Consider the following 15,212-nt stretch of genomic DNA (forward strand, 5'->3'; position numbering starts at 1 on the left):
CCTCCACACTCCGGGACCTCCACACTCCGGCCTCCAACTCCCGGGGCCTCCACACTCCGGGACCTCCACACTCCGGGACCTCCACACTCCGGGACCTCCACACTCCGGCGGGACCTCCACACTCGGGACCTCCACACTCCGGGACCTCCACACTCCGGCGGGACCTCCACACTCCGGCGGGACCTCCACACTCGGGTTCAGACTCAGATCCGACCCCCAATGGAGTCCGATCCGCACTCCGCACCTGGGTCCGGGTCCAATCCACCCTCGGGTCCTACACGCGGGTACACGGGTCCCACATTAGGTTCCTGCACTGGAGTTTTGAAATTCGACCTACACTGGGGTCGCACAGATCCGCACTGGAGCCCAGGTTACTGGAGTCAAGTCAGCACTGGACTCGTTGGCCGGAGCGGCCGGTATCTCCCCATCGCCGCTTCACTGCTTCGCAGTGCTCTGCAGTGGCGCGGCACGGCACTCCGTTTCCGATTGGCGATACACAAATCGGCAATTAGCCGACTGAGGCTTGACGGAGTCGCGCAACGCGCACGTCAATCCAATGAGTTAAGTGGTTTGTCTCGCCGTAACGCACACAGCCAAAAAACAAATGAAGCGAAAGGTGTTGCGTTCTTGAATCATTACCGAAACTGGGCTTGCTCATCGTGACCAGGACAAGTTCCACACCCCACAACCAAGACTTGAAATGTTTCCATGAAACCCTTCAGATTAAGAAAATCCACTTCTTGCACGTAAATTTTCTAGGTTCTAGAAAAAATTCTTTGGGTGCACAGTCAAAACAGATTTGCGTTTGTTATACAATTATGTAAATTGTTTACGATTATTTTGAATTGAAATTTAATTTCTCGCACAGCACACATCTCCGGGTAGCTCAGCGCAGCGAGGCAGCCGAGCCGGGGCCAGTCCGCCCACAGTCCGGCCGGCCCCGGCCAGACGGCAAGAAAGCGGACACCGATACTGCAGCATTATTGAGAGCTCAGCGCGGCCAAAGGAACGCGCTGCAGACAGATTCCAAGCAGGGCTTTCTCTCTCGCACCCTTGCGGGACGCCCGCGCGAGTGCGACAGAGATAACGCGACACTGCCTGCAGCACACCGTGCCACAGAGCGCCACTCAGGACTGGCACGGCACCAAGAAAAGTCTGGCCGAGACACCCCCAGCAAAGTAATGAAAGTGGCAGTCCGAGAAAACAAAACAGGAAAACTACACCAGGGCGAAACAGCCAAACTGCTGCTAAGCCGTTCCAACAAATTGCCTGGCTTTCGCAAACTTTTTTTCCGGACAGAGCGACAGTGGCCATTGTGTGTAAAGCAGAGTACTGTAAGCTCTGCAAGTCCAAAGGTCAGACTTCTCGCCACTCCAGAGGCCAGACAAAAAGCCTTTCCAAATTTTGGCCAGACCTGAAAGTCTCGCCAAAATTCGGTTAGATGAGACACAAATGTCTCGCCATGGCGAAACATTTTTGTACCAAAATGTCTTGTGGTCTTTCTTTTGAACGCAGTCAATATGCTACATGCGGCCTGTAGCGTGGTCAGACAAAAAAGTCTCACCATTTTGTGGTGAGACTTTTTCTGACCAAATTTTGGCGAGATTTTCAGGTCTGACCAAAACCTGACAAGACTTTCTGTCCCGCCATATTTTAGCTTTGTCCCCCCATATTTTAGCTCGGAGTCAGGGAAGTACCTCGTGCAGTGCCAACGAAAGTGCCCGTCACAACAACAAGCCCCGTGCCGGCGAGGGGACAGAGGGGACGACGGACTCACGCACGGCCACGGCCTGCCTCCTGGCCCCGGAGGGTCGCCTCGTCGCTCTGTCTCTCTCGCACCACTACGGCGCGCACCATGAGTGCGACGGAGATGAAGCGACGAGACGATCTTTCGCATGCCGTGGCCTCCCCCATGCACGGACAAGCACTTGCTCCCCTCCTCGGGGCCGTGCAGGGCGAGTCCAAGAGGCGTCTTGTCGCACGCAAGAGGCGTCGCGGGGCGTCACGCAGGGGAGCGAGAGAGACACAGTCCGAGGCGGTCTTGCTCGTCCGACCCTCGCAAACATTCTGTTATTTCCAGCACAGTCACCCCCTGCAGGGAGTGTGCGAGAGACGCAGACCCGATACGCGAAAAACGCGAGCGGCTCATTAAAAATTCATCCGGCAAACTCGCGATGCAGCGTGGGATAAGAAGCGGAGGAGAAAGTGAGCCGAGAGGGCGATAAGAGTGACAACGAAATTCGAGGAATTCAATACACTATCCCCTGCATCCAGTCCGGGAAAAGGCGTGGCGCGGCGTGGCGTGGCATGGCGTGGCATGGCGTGGCATGGCGTGGCATGGCGTGGCATGGCGTGGCGTGGCGTGGCATGGCGTGGTGCGGCGTGGCATGGCGTGGCGTGGCGTGGCATGGCGTGGCGTGGCGTGGCATGGCGTGGTGCGGCGTGGCATGGCGTGGCATGGCGTGGCATGGCGTGGCATGGCGTGGCGTGGCGTGGCATGGCGTGGCGTGGCGAGGCGCGGCGCAGCGTGGAGTGGCTGGACGGCTGGGCGACGGGAGGTGTGAGCAAACTAGCGGGAATCAAAGTGGAATCGCGTCCGACATGCTGCTAACGCTAATCCACCTTGAACCGCCAGCAGGCTGATTCCGGACACTGGTTTCGTCGCTCTGTCTCTCTCGCACTCGTGAGGCGTCACGCAAGGAGTGCGAGAGAGAGAGAGAGAGAGCGTTCTGCTGCCGCCGTGGGTCCGTACGGGTGTCCCAACAGAATCCTCGGACCGCCAAAGCGACCGACGCGTGACCGAGTTTGCCATCCTCCTTGCCAATTACGAAAACGGACAGACGTTTACCCGCACGGACTCGGACTCCCGCGGCCGCCGCGGCCCCGCCGGGCAAACATTTCGAAAAATCCAATCGAAGAAAATAAAACCCGAGCCTCCAGTCAGAGCACTTGCAGCACCAGTGAGCCGCAGTGCGTGAAGCGTGTGTGTTTTGAATGTGTGCATGTGTGTGTGTGTGTGTGTGTGTGTGAACGTGTGTGTACACCGCAAAGCAAATAATAGTCGTTATTTAAACCACACACGCCCTCCTCCGACATTAATAAAACCAAGTCAACAGCATTAATTAAAAGAAGGAGGTTAGGGGGCTTCCTTTAATTGAAATCCCGCGCGGCCGGGCCGTGATGTGCGTGTATGAGCGAGTAATAGGAGCAGCGCGCATCATAGAGACGCGTCCGGCCGTCCGGCCTCAGATTAAACTTCGTTGAAACAGTCCGATTTGATCAGCGGCGGGGCGGCTTCAATTGCCTTACACTCCCAATTTTCTACCGAGAAATGCCTAGCAGTGATCATACTGATCTAATTCTCAGTACTCTACGTCACAAATCCATCATAATACAGAGAAATTGGTCAGAATATGCAGTAGGAGTTTGCGAATAGTTCGGTACTGAATCGCATCGAATCAGGCCAGGTTCGGAGTCAGATTTCCAGAATTATCGATGTCGAATTAGTCAGACTTTCGAATCTTCGGTGGTTCGTCTTCGAACTAGGGTGGACAGATAAGGTAAAAAGTCATCAAACGACAGCAACGTTCGAGTAGAACCATTTTGGTGTGACCACGTGAAGTCGAATAAGGGGGAAGGGGGTGGGACTCGGCGAGGGCGCCTGGACGCGTGAGTCATCGGGGCACGGGTTCGACTCCCGGCCCCCGGCAGCCAGTATCGACCGTCGCGCGGCGCGGCGTGGCGCGGCATTGCGAGGTGGCAGTCCTGCGTTGGGCCCTTCAGGGTCAAGGCTGGCTGCGAGCCACGCATGCATGCACCCCTGGAGTGCGTGTAACGGTCCGTTCACAGTGGACCGGACTAGACCGTGGAGTGGGCAGCAAGAGGGGGCGAGTGGAGTAAAACGAGATGCTCAAGGGATTGGATGAAACAAGTCCACTCTCTGCCGAGGGGTGTACCGAGCGGTCAGGAGTCAGGGGTGTACACTGACTGGACTAAGTGACGCACCCCTCGTCCGCCCCCTAGGGTGGATTATTTCTCGCCTTAGAGTTTTCAGTGCTCAAACATTCGAACAGCTCTCACATTCATTCAACAAAATAAGGACACATTAAAATTTCACATTCAGGTGGCAAAAACTCATCTACGCGTAGGGCACGTAGGAAAAGCAAGTGGCAAATTACAGCAGAAATTTTGTACATTCCAGCACTTTTACACTATCATTGCACACAGGATTACAGACTTTCTGCGTTTAACTTTAAAATAACATCCCCTGCCAAGTACTTGATCAAATCTTCCTCCACGCTCCAGCGGCCAATAGCGAGTTCGAGCGCTGAGCGCCTGTAGACTGATCCCGAGTCGTTTTCGTCTGCTATCTCTGTCGCACCTACACGGCACGCCCCATGCGTGCGAGAGAGCCAGAGCGACGAAAGCGGCTCTCAGTGTGCTGCCGGTCGCGCCACGCCACCGCTGCTCCCCATCCCACACAGTACACTGCTTCCCCGCCCCGCCCGAGACAATGCCCGTCTTCCCGTCTGCACGTGCCCAGAACGTGTCCGGGACGTGTCCGGGACGTGTCCACCGGAAACACGGCCGCACTTCCCCAGGCTCCACTGAGAATGAAAGAGTCACCACCATCGCCCTTTCATTGGTTAACGCACGCATCGTTGCCCAAATTTGGGTGACGAGCTCGCGGTGACCAAATTTTGGGCAGTCATAAAATCGTCGCCCAAATTTGGGTAACGTCATCGGCGACGCCGTGAGGTCCCCGATGACGCACTTCCGGGGCCACCACGATGACCCAATGTGGCGTTGGCCTCCGGTCATCGTGGTGGCCCCGGATGGACGTCATCGCGAACCTCACGGCGTCGCCGACGACGTTACCCAAATTTGGGCGACCAAACGCCTGTTACCAAATTTCGGGTGATGAATTTTTCGTCACCAAAATTTGGGCAACGAAGTTGCATCACCCATTAAAAGGGTGATGGTGGTGACCAATTCATTCTCAGTGTCCACGCGGACGCACCGTCAAATGGCGCCCGTGTCCCTTGGAACGGGTGGGCATTCCCCGCAGGCACCGCCTTCGCCGCCAGGAGAGGTTGGTCGGCACTCACTCCCAGCTGAGTCAGAGGGATGGAGGCGAAAATTTAAAAGACAGAGAGGGGGGGGAATTAACCTGCGGGATTCATCGCACCATCTCCCCCCCCCCTTTTTTCCAGCACACACACCGCCTAGCTCTAGATAGACCGCCTGGAAGGTAGGCAGAAAGCGCGTCTTGTAAGTTGGCAAAAATCACATTACCCCTCCTTTGAAAAATCCCGGACCTAGAGGGGTGGGCATTCCCTCGGCATTCCCTCGGCATTCCCTCGGCATTCCCTCGGCATTCCCTGCTCCGGGAAAGGGCGGCAGTGGCGGATCCAGGGCCGGCCTTTTAATGGGGGGCACTGTTTGCCGACCTAGGGTCAAAGTATGGTATTACGCCTACCTTTCAGGCGGCTATCTATGTATCATTGCTATTGACGACTGGACCACAAACGATCGTCTACTCTATGACTCTGACTGCCGGCACCTGAAGGATGGTGGGCTTTCGCTTCGGGTGAGAAGAGTACTGGTCATTCCCTCCACCAGAAAAGTCGTGCCGCAAGATGATTCTGCTCACTGCTTTTGTCACCGTGTCTCTCTCGCACCTATCCGGACGGAGAAGTAGGAACGGTGGAGTGGAACAGGTACCAAGGAAAACGACAACAATAAAAGTATATCTCAACTGAGATTACCCGTCACGACCGGCGCCAGTCAACACGCGCGAGCGTTGACTCACGCGTGATAAGATTCCAGCCCTACAGTGCACCTACCTTCGCGGGCCCCGCCCTGACCAGTCCCAACCAGCATTAATCCCGCTCTACAAGCAGCCGAGTCCCCCGCGACGCGTGTTCCGGTCAAAACCAGGTCCAGGCAAGCCGAGGCAAGCGGACAGTCAAATGGGGCAAGGACTACTTGGCGCCCAACACTTATCACCGATGCCGGCCCGCCGGCCAGTGCTCGCTCGCAAGGCGGTGTGAATCCTCAGTCCAACAAGACGAGCCTACCAACTCACCGAAAAAGTCCTCCCAGCTGAGCGAGCCGTCGGAATCCCACGACGTCCCTTCGGACTCCTTTGCCTTGTTCGTGGCCATGGCAACGGTGCTGACTCCGACACACTCGCTGCACTTTTCGCTGCACTTGAACTGACACCTCACTGCGGGCGGCGCGGCTCGCGCGGCAGTCACGAACGACGCACGTTGGGCGGCGCGGTCCCGCTGCGAGCGGCACGGACGAACGCGCCGCGCCGAGAGCCGGCGGCACACTGACTGGACTGGCTGGGCTGCTTGGGGGAGTCGGCCCGTCCGAGAGTTGTTTTCGTCGCGCTGTCTCTCTCGCACTCATAAGGGCGTCCCGTAAGGGTGCGACAGAGACAGAGCGACGAAAATGACACTCGGAACCAGTGAAGGGTGAGAATTCTGACCAAACTTTGGCGTTAGAGATTTTTCCTCGTCTTCTGGTGGGAATCAAAATTCTTAACAAATTTTGGAACGAATCGTTTTGCCACCCTTATGAGGTGGGAAAACATTCTGTCCAATTCATGGCCACCTGAGAGCGAAAAGCAGCCCCCCACCCTTGTAAGTAGGCAAAAGGCGCAACACTTTGTCGCTTCTAGGCAAAAAGCAGCCCCCCCCCCGGTTGTAAGTAGGCAAAGCGCAACACTTTGTTGCTTCTAGGCAAAAAGCAGCCCCCCACCCTTGTAAGCAGGCAAAAGGTGCAACACTTTGTCGCTGCAGGTAGGCAAAAAGCGCTACAATGCCCTTCCCTCAGGCAGATTCTTGATCCGCGCTAGTCGAGGTCTGGCCTTGCTTGGGCTCGCAGAAGCTGTGTTCCAGACGAAGGCTTTGCGTGGCCACCCCTCTGACTTCGCTCCCCTCAGCAAGACTTCGCGTACTCGAGGAATACGAACCAACGGCTCTCAGTGACGTAGCCCTGAACATCTTTGCATTAGTTTACCAAATTCCCCCTTCTTTCTTACAAAAACAAGTGCTGGTGGTATGTATGCCCATGCGTCCGTAGGGGTGGGCGTACGCCGGCCCACCCCATTTCGTTACAGGGGGTAGGGGGGCAGGGCATCCCCCGCACCGGTGACTCACCCGCTCTGGAGTGGGGGGAGTGAAGGGGGTCCCGGGGGGGGGGAGGGCATCCCCCGCACCGGTGACTCACCACCGCTGTGGGGTGGGGGGCGTGAAGGGGGGTTCAAGGGGGGGGGGGGCACAAGCGAGGGGGTGACGGCCGGGCTAGGCTCTGCTAGGGGTGGTTGGGGGGCCACTGGAGCACCATGGGGTTGCAGAGTGAGTCATCGTCTGAGCTGGCACGCTGCCTCATCCAGGTCGCGGCGTGGCGTGGCGGCGAGCCTGAACCGTACCTGAGCGCCGCAAGGTTACCTCTCTCACAATGTGCAGTGCAGTGGTGCAGATTGATTACAGAGAGAGAATTTCAGAAAAGCCACACTTGTCCACGACCCCGTCCGATTCGCCCGGTGTCGCTTTCGCTCACTTGTAGGGCAGTCAGAAGCCAATTTTTCAGATCACGGATAAACTTATTGGTTGTGCTCTAGTCAGATATTTTTCCTGCTTCAGACATTTAGTGTGGGTATTTTGCGCAACTTCGAATTTATCGTACCTGAGGGCTGAAAATGTAAGATCATTTTTAATATTGACTGGGTGTAGCTTTTCTTTACTAATATTGCCTCTCACAAAAAGATGTCCATTGTGGCTTTTTTAAATATGTACTTTGTTTGCTAGGCTCAAGTTCAAGGTGGAGGTTCCAACACGCAGCCTAATGTAGGCTTCACATCAGTAACTCAACTCTGATGGGTTGATAGCCCACAGTGGGACCATGGCCCATGGCGGTAGCTTGTGTTGGGGTAAAAAGAAAACATCAACCCAATTTACAGGTTTCATGGGACTTTTAATACAACATAAATACATACAAATTTGCAACATTGCAGTAACATTTGGGAATTTCTCAAATTACAACTTGCCTTTAAACGAGTGGAACTTCTTGTAAGATGTTTGAAGCTTTTTAAAGATTTCAGTTGAGGACACAGACATTACACGAAGCAGGAATTTCAAGGCATGGTCATCCATGATTTTCAAAAGTGCATAAACCATATTTTCAAAGTGTTTCTGAAAAGTAAAATGTAAACAAGTCATTGAGATGGAGCTGTTGTTGTTTTCCTTAATACATCTTGAGGTTCAGCAATATTACTCACCTTCACCGATGAACATAGAGGGATTGTTTCAAAAATGGAAATAAGATCAGCTATGAAATAGGCACCAACTCTCTTTAGTGATTTTTTATAGAGTGGTTTGGTGAAAATAGTTACCAACCTGTTAAAATAGCGAAAAAATTAGAATGTGTTTGAAAATGTCAACCTTCAAAAGTACAAGTACCCCTAAAATCAACATACTTTTCTGCCTCAAATGCAATCCCTGCCAACTCAGTACTTTCTGTATAAGACATCTTAGTTCTCTGCTTGCTTGCCACTGCTAATGAATTCACAAGGCTCTGCAGCATTTGCATGAAGCTGGGTACACAATCTAGTGCAAAAGAAAAACGGTGCATAAAAATAGCAGATAAGACAGACAAAAACTGTCTTGCAACCGAAATATAGTATGCGTGATCATTCAGAGGCCACTTGACATCATGCAGAATAAGGAAGCACAAGTCCATATCTTGCAGATTTAATTTGACCTGTTGAGGAAAACATTGATAGTTATATTTAAAAAAAAAAAAAAAAACCTTTGTAAATCATAATTAAAATAAAAAAATAGTAGTTGACAAACATACCTGTGATATCAAAACATCATGTAAAAATCCCAGCAGCCATTTGGGGTTCACTTTCCCAAGCTGCTGAAGTCTGAACATGTCCTTCAGAGCATCCAAGCTCTTTTGATGCACTTTGGTTAAACTTTTTATCCTCATCAACATGGACCAAATTTTAATCATATTGTGAAAACATTTCTGATCATGGTCAGGATGTTGCTGCACATACAGAGATCAAATCAGTTACAGAAATAAAACTTTCTTTAGGAATATAATAATGTAAATACAGAAGTTTCATTCTACAGCACAGAAATGACTTTTGGATCCCCAACTTTTCAAAAAATTTGGGTTGTCCATTGCCATGCCTCATTTTGCAACTCTGGCCATAGGTAATGACAGAAAATTGCAAGTGTTGCAAACTTCCAAAAACAGCTGTTTCCCCCCAATAAAATGGACATCTGAGCTATCAAACATTCCTGGGGCTCTGCTTCACACAGCAATTACGGATAAGTTCGGAAAGAAAAGTACAGGGTGAAAAAAGGACACTGCCCTGTGGCCTAGAACATGCATCTCAACATCCCATTGACATGAATTTCCCACATGGATTGTCATGTTTAGTTGAAATAACTGGTTGAGGAATGGCTCAAAGTCGTGATATATGCTCCATAAGGGAGTACTTTTCTTACCCTGTACTTTCCTTCCCCGATTTACCCCAGGGAAGAGCTTACATTTGACACCTTTCCAAGACCACCTGGAGATCTAATCTTTACCAAAGATAAGTGCTGGCCATTGAAAAGAACAAGACCTTTGCTATCAACCAATTTGATAAGATGCCCCATGAAGTTCAAATAGTAACATTTCTGTAGAATGACCCTTGAGCGTGTGAAAACTTACTGCCATCGACAAAAGATCGTCAATTATGCAAGAAGTTTCTCCATCAGTCGCTGCCTGCATGATAGCTTTCAAAATAGCTTCATTTGGCTGGTTGGACAGTTTTAAATAAGACCAAACATCCTTGATTAAGAACTCTGGGATTGCATTCAGCTTTTGCCGATGGCAACAAACTGTTAAAATAAAAGACTCAGCTGCTTTAGATTCTGACTTCTCAGAAGAGTTTAGTGAAGAAACCTAATGACAAAAATTTTTCTTAGTTGAGCAAATAGAAAAAAAAACTTAGATAAGAACTAAGTGAGGTATGTGTACTCACTGCAAAGTGGCAAAATGACTCAAATTCATGGGAGAGGTTGCCTATGCCCTTCTCCAAGCTTATGTAGTATTCCAGACAAAGGCTAAAGGCATGCAATCCTTCTTTAGTGTTGACAAGTTGGCTCTGAATAAGATTTTCAAAGGTCTTGGCTATTTTTTTACGGGTCTTATTCAATTTTCTTATGGGATCCGTGGTGGACTGAAACACAAATCACAATTCATTATTTAAAAAAAAAAAAACAAGCATAACATGCAACAAGATAAGAACATGATATATTTTTATCAAGTATCAGTCAAGCTTAGTACTAAGTGTCCCTTAATCCATCAACTTGTGGCCTAATGCACACTAATAATAAATTACTGTGTTTTGAAAAATTGAGGTTTTGGATGTGGTTGGTTGAACCATACCAGAGGCAAAAGTCGTCTTCCCCTCTCTCTGTAGTACTACAAAGGGTTAAAAAGCATGAGTGCAGAAAAAAATGTAAACATATATTACCTTATCTAGATTTACTGAAGATTCGAGAGACCCCAACTGGAGATAGCACGAAAAAGGAAATGCATCATCATTCAACACTTAACTCTGTGACAAATTACAAAATTCAAATTTATTTTTAGGACTTACTTACCGATTTTAATTTTATTCCTGAGGAGACTTGTAAGAAAAGGGTTCCCAGCAGTAAATTTTCTTTGCTTGGAGTTTCCTTCTTGCCTTCTGTTTTCATCACTATGATTCTATCAAGAATTTGTTCCAGCAATTGCTCTTCATGTAAAGCTTGTGCCAACAGCAGTTCCAAAAGACGACTCCCAACATTATGATGGACTACAAAATATGCCAGGGCACCAATTAAAGCCTTATGGTCGATGTATCCCTTCAGATTTGGACTCCGTTGTTCAATCTTCTCATATAATCCTAATCAATAATAATTATTCTTATTATTAGCAATGATCCAAAATTGAAACATGACATACAAAAGGTAATAAGTTTGAAGGGAAATTCTCACCCAACAATAGATGATCGAAAATTTCTTGGAGAATTTCATCTCTTATCTGTGATGGGGCAAGAGATGAACAATCGAGAGCCAAACTTAACAAAGACAGAAATACGACATCTTGACATCCAGATATAAAGAAGCCAAGAGGGAAAGAATGGAGGATATGAAGGTGCTGCGAGATAATGGTCAAATCACTCTCTTCTCCAGACAACCGCCTCTCACCACCTGATTTGTACACAATGAACAAACAATAATTAACACTTCAGATAAACATAAAAATAAAGTTGAAACTATAACAAATCATTGAAGCATAAGTTACCATCCAGGGATGACAGAGTTGAGGAGAGAGAAGAAGCCATGGATAAAAGCACGGAGCTCAGTTCTTCAGACACAGGGTCTCCTTCCAGTTCTTGCTGTATTAGAACTTCCGCATCAATTTTACCTAAGACTGCTTTGGCAACCCTCCAAACATTTGCTTCAGAATCATCCCTCCTGCGTTTGGAAGCTTTCACTTTTCGCCTCAAACTTTTTAAGAGACAGCAAACCAGACTACAAGCAATCAACCTGAAACGTGAAAGGAAAAAAAGTTTCAAACTGACACAATAAATTAAAAATGGTTTGGTTGCATTCAAATGTGTTGAATAATACAAACCTTTCTTCGGTTAAATGTGCCATAATATCATTAAGTGAGTCATCATTTTGATTGGCGATGAGACTAGCAGTGAGGCAGTCCCCAAGGGATAAGAGCTCAGAGGCATCAAGCAAGCTTGCCATTGTAATTACATTAGATATTAAGTTACGGTCAATTGTTTGACATGGGCCAGTGGGCTTTTGTACCATCAAAGCACATGCGCGCTTTGCAACAACTTTGGGTAAAGAGGATTGGGAAGAATTGAACATAAGAAGAGCAGAAAGAAGTTGAGCGTCTAATTTGATCTGGAAACCAGAAGAAAGACATTAAACAAAAGTACATTTAAGTTGTTGCCATAAGTTCATATTTGCTAATTGCATAAACGAACCAGTAAACTCCTGCAATCTTCATTATCTAGGTTAACTGCTTTGTCATAAATAGACTCCCATTGCTTGTGGGTCAAGTATGGATGCAAGTAAGAAAGAATGCTGCCACCACATAAATCTTTGCATTCGGTTTTAAGATTAGTTCCAATTGATAGCAGCAGCTCTTCACGGCCTGCGTCAGCATACTGCTCAATGAGGACTGCTTGAGCTGCCCAATGATAAGCAGCATTTAAAAATGAAATAAGCAATAGACAGTCCTAGAAAAAAATTATCAAATTAACCTCAGATTAGTGGGTATTTAAATACTAGAAATGTTATGAAGTATCTATCATACATTTTTGTCATCTTTTAAAACCAAGTCACCAAATGCACCAAGCTTTGAACTTAGTTTATGCATCACACCACAAAAGTCACTTCGAGCTTTATCAGTTGTGGACAGTTCTATCAAACGGATACCTCTGAAGATAGAGGTAATGAGTTCAAAAATAGTATGAAGGAGTAAGTTCTTGTAGCCTCCTGGAATTACATAATACATTTCAACAAACAAAGTCTAGAGAAACTACACAACACACATGTTTTTAAAACAAAAAGATGTAGACATGGCACTCACTGTCAAGTGAAAAATTTGGTTCCATGAAAGTATCAAAATGGCTGATGAGAAAATTAAGGATCCTACAGGATGTTGCAGAGGGCATAACAGTGGCTACTTCAACAAGCTGTTGAGTGAATGAAGGTGGTAGCCACATGTTATGACTTGGCGGTAAAATGCCGCCACCTTGTTGTTTTATAAATCCATCCTAAACAAAAAGGAAATTCCCATTAACTACCTAATAAAGCAGAATTTTAAACAGGTGAGAAAATAAAAAGTTAAAAAATGGAAACAAACTTGTAGAGATGCAATGAAAACTGCAGTAAAGTGAGGTAAACGACTCAGTTTGTTGTACAAGGCAAGTGCTCCACAAAGGAAAGTTGTATATTCAGGAATTAAGTCCTCCGGAAAAGGCTTAGCCACAATTACACTGAAGATATTCTTGAAATTACTCTCGACCAAAAAAGGGAACGAGTCCATCAGAGAAGACATAAGCTTCAATGAGGAAGCAGGATCAATCAAGGATGAAGTGGTAAAGAAACTTTCCACAAGTGCCTAGCAAAAACAAGATCAAAACAGGTTTATCATCATGATAAATAAACAATCCTTACTCTCAATAAGTTCATATACTTACCGTTAGCCACACACTTAAAGATGTGCCATTTATTGTAGAATTCAAAGTAGATACCTTCCCTGTTAGAGGCTTAATCATATTGTAAAGGACTCTGAGGGACATAGTCTTGATCTCTCCCTTAGCACAGATTTGACTCAACCTTTCATAAGACACAGCTATTCCCTCTTTCTTTACCTCAAATCCAACAAGATAAGAGATACAAACATACATTGGGAATACAAATGAATACCGGTCTTTATCATCTTTTTGATTTATAGCAAATGAAGTGCAAATCATAGTCAACAAGTTAATAAATGAGTCTTCATCAAGTGAGCTCCTGGCTGTCTCAAGAACCGTCAAAAACTTATTTGGAACAGGGTACTGCTTTTCAGTGCAGGCTACTGTGACAACATTATCACGAAGGAATTCGAAAAAATCAGATGATGTGTGAGGGAACAATACCTGAAATAGGAAATTCAATTCTGATCAATAAAAGCAGCAAATTCAAATTCATGAGTCAAGTATAGTATATTCCATAATTTCATCTTCATGGTAACAAAATGCCAAGACTCACCTCCCTGACAAACTTATGAATGTCATGATGAACAGACGAATTACTTTCTACAGACTTTAACATCTCAGCCAAAACAAACATCATTTGATCCAAGAATTTTAGACGCAGATCATTTCTTGATTTACTAAGACTGGGAAACAATAGGAAAAATTAAATCAGGTTTCTCTTCAGATTATTGAACAGCAAATATGGGAGAACAGGAAGAACCAAAATACAACTCACTTCTGGAATGTTGTCAAGCAGGTCTGAATTAATGGCACATGCTCAGGGCACTCAATGGACATAGACTTAAGCAAAAGAGTTGCAAAGTCAACGCACAACCCACTGTTGGTGCCAAAATAGGACTCAAAACTTTTGGCTTTGAAGACAGTTGTGGCACATTCCAATACCACAGTATCTTTATGAGAGAAGTCTATTCTATTTAATTGTTTGGAGAGAACCTGCAGACAAAGCAAATAAAAACATGGATACAAAGTAGGTATTGGTGAAACTGTAGCTACTGTTAATCACTCACCTCAATTATGTACCCTTTTGTGCTAGGCCTTATGTTGGCGTATTCAAACTTCGGATTTGTTATACAAGCATGGAGAGTTGACCACAACTTTACAAAATCACCTGATGAGTCAGAGAGACTTTTCCTCTTGCCTTTTCCTTTGAATTTATCAGCAGCCTGGCATAGCCAGTTGGTGACAGCTTCCTCTTTCCTTGGCAGGGGCAAACGCGTTGACTGAAATACATTATGTGCAAGGCAGAGGCGTTTGGCGAAAGGTTCTCCATCACTATACAGCCTTTCCAGTAGCTCTGTAACGGAAAATTTAATATATTTAGGCCAAGAGATATATAGTGAGATCAAAAAAGGAAGCAAAAATCATAATTTCCATAAATACATGGGAGTACAAGGCACATGGAAGTACGAGGTTATGTAAAGGAAAACAAACCCATGACACAAGACATTCATTTGTTAACATACTCATCCGTGAATCAAATTGAGTGTGGATTTAAGATTTTGTTTCCAGCCATGAAATAATTGTTTTCCCTTGACAACAGATTCTCTAAGATTTGTTTGTTTAAATACCTGTTGTTCCTGACATGCTGCCCCGAACACGGAACGCACTAGGGGGGGGGGGCATGAATGTAAATGGCCTTCGCCCTCGGGCGTATTAGAGGCCGGAAGCCAGGGTATTCTTCTCTTTTTTGGTTCCTAGTTGTACTTATGTGATTTTGGCTGAGGTGGTCTTCAAATGAGGATTTATCAGTGAAATCACAGATCTCTAGGAGATGTTTAATTGAGGCATCTTCGCCGCATCTAGGGCGTCCGGGCGGTTCACCACCTGAAAGAAATAGGAGCCGCGCGCGTTGAGGGGAGGAGCCGCGAGC

General features: G+C 47.3%; 2 protein-coding genes across 6 annotated transcripts in view; both read right to left on the reverse strand.

The window, feature by feature from the left end:
• The window catches only part of LOC117639357, a 192,267-nt gene that overhangs the window by 98,838 nt on the left and 78,217 nt on the right, over positions 1–15,212 (reverse strand). Inside the window, exon 1 of one of the 3 annotated variants that reach the window (XM_034374937.1) lies at positions 6,089–6,301. The exons of the other annotated variants lie outside the window; for them this stretch is intronic. Coding sequence (XP_034230828.1) covers positions 6,089–6,167 — 79 coding nt within the window. The 5' untranslated portion in view covers positions 6,168–6,301. Of the gene's footprint in view, positions 1–6,088; positions 6,302–15,212 lie in introns of those variants that run through there. 3 annotated transcript variants of the gene reach the window in all.
• Positions 7,966–15,174, reverse strand: LOC117639359. Of its 3 annotated transcripts, none has more exons than XM_034374941.1 (20): positions 14,911–15,174; positions 14,350–14,636; positions 14,058–14,275; positions 13,836–13,965; positions 13,283–13,723; positions 12,946–13,203; positions 12,670–12,856; positions 12,394–12,575; positions 12,062–12,316; positions 11,695–11,978; positions 11,362–11,606; positions 11,052–11,267; positions 10,677–10,960; positions 10,547–10,582; positions 10,052–10,249; positions 9,739–9,972; positions 8,869–9,063; positions 8,489–8,772; positions 8,291–8,408; positions 7,966–8,204 (listed from the first exon to the last, which is right to left on the reverse strand). In XM_034374941.1, exons 1-20 carry the CDS (start codon positions 14,963–14,965, stop codon positions 8,049–8,051), a joined length of 4,263 nt encoding a protein of 1,420 aa, XP_034230832.1. In that variant the 5' UTR covers positions 14,966–15,174; the 3' UTR covers positions 7,966–8,048. The 3 variants fall into 3 exon arrangements, with proteins under 3 accessions (XP_034230832.1, XP_034230834.1, XP_034230833.1); XM_034374943.1 differs by having other exon boundaries at positions 8,049–8,204; positions 14,806–15,174; XM_034374942.1 differs by lacking the exon at positions 14,911–15,174 and adding an exon at positions 14,774–14,887 and having other exon boundaries at positions 8,049–8,204.

The sequence above is a fragment of the Thrips palmi genome, unplaced genomic scaffold (genome assembly GCF_012932325.1).
Source record: "Thrips palmi isolate BJ-2018 unplaced genomic scaffold, TpBJ-2018v1 HiC_scaffold_11, whole genome shotgun sequence".
NCBI lineage: Eukaryota > Metazoa > Arthropoda > Insecta > Thysanoptera > Thripidae > Thrips > Thrips palmi.

Coding starts and splice junctions, on each gene's coding strand:
- LOC117639359 (XM_034374941.1), bottom strand. CDS start 14,965: ATGCCCCCCCCCCCTAGTGCGTTCCGTGTTCGGGGCAGCATGTCAGGA. Junction 11,268..11,361: donor AACTCTGTCATCCCTGGATG/GTAACTTATGCT, acceptor TGTACAAATCAG/GTGGTGAGAGGCGGTTGTCT. Junction 8,773..8,868: donor ATGATGTTTTGATATCACAG/GTATGTTTGTCA, acceptor TTTCCTCAACAG/GTCAAATTAAATCTGCAAGA.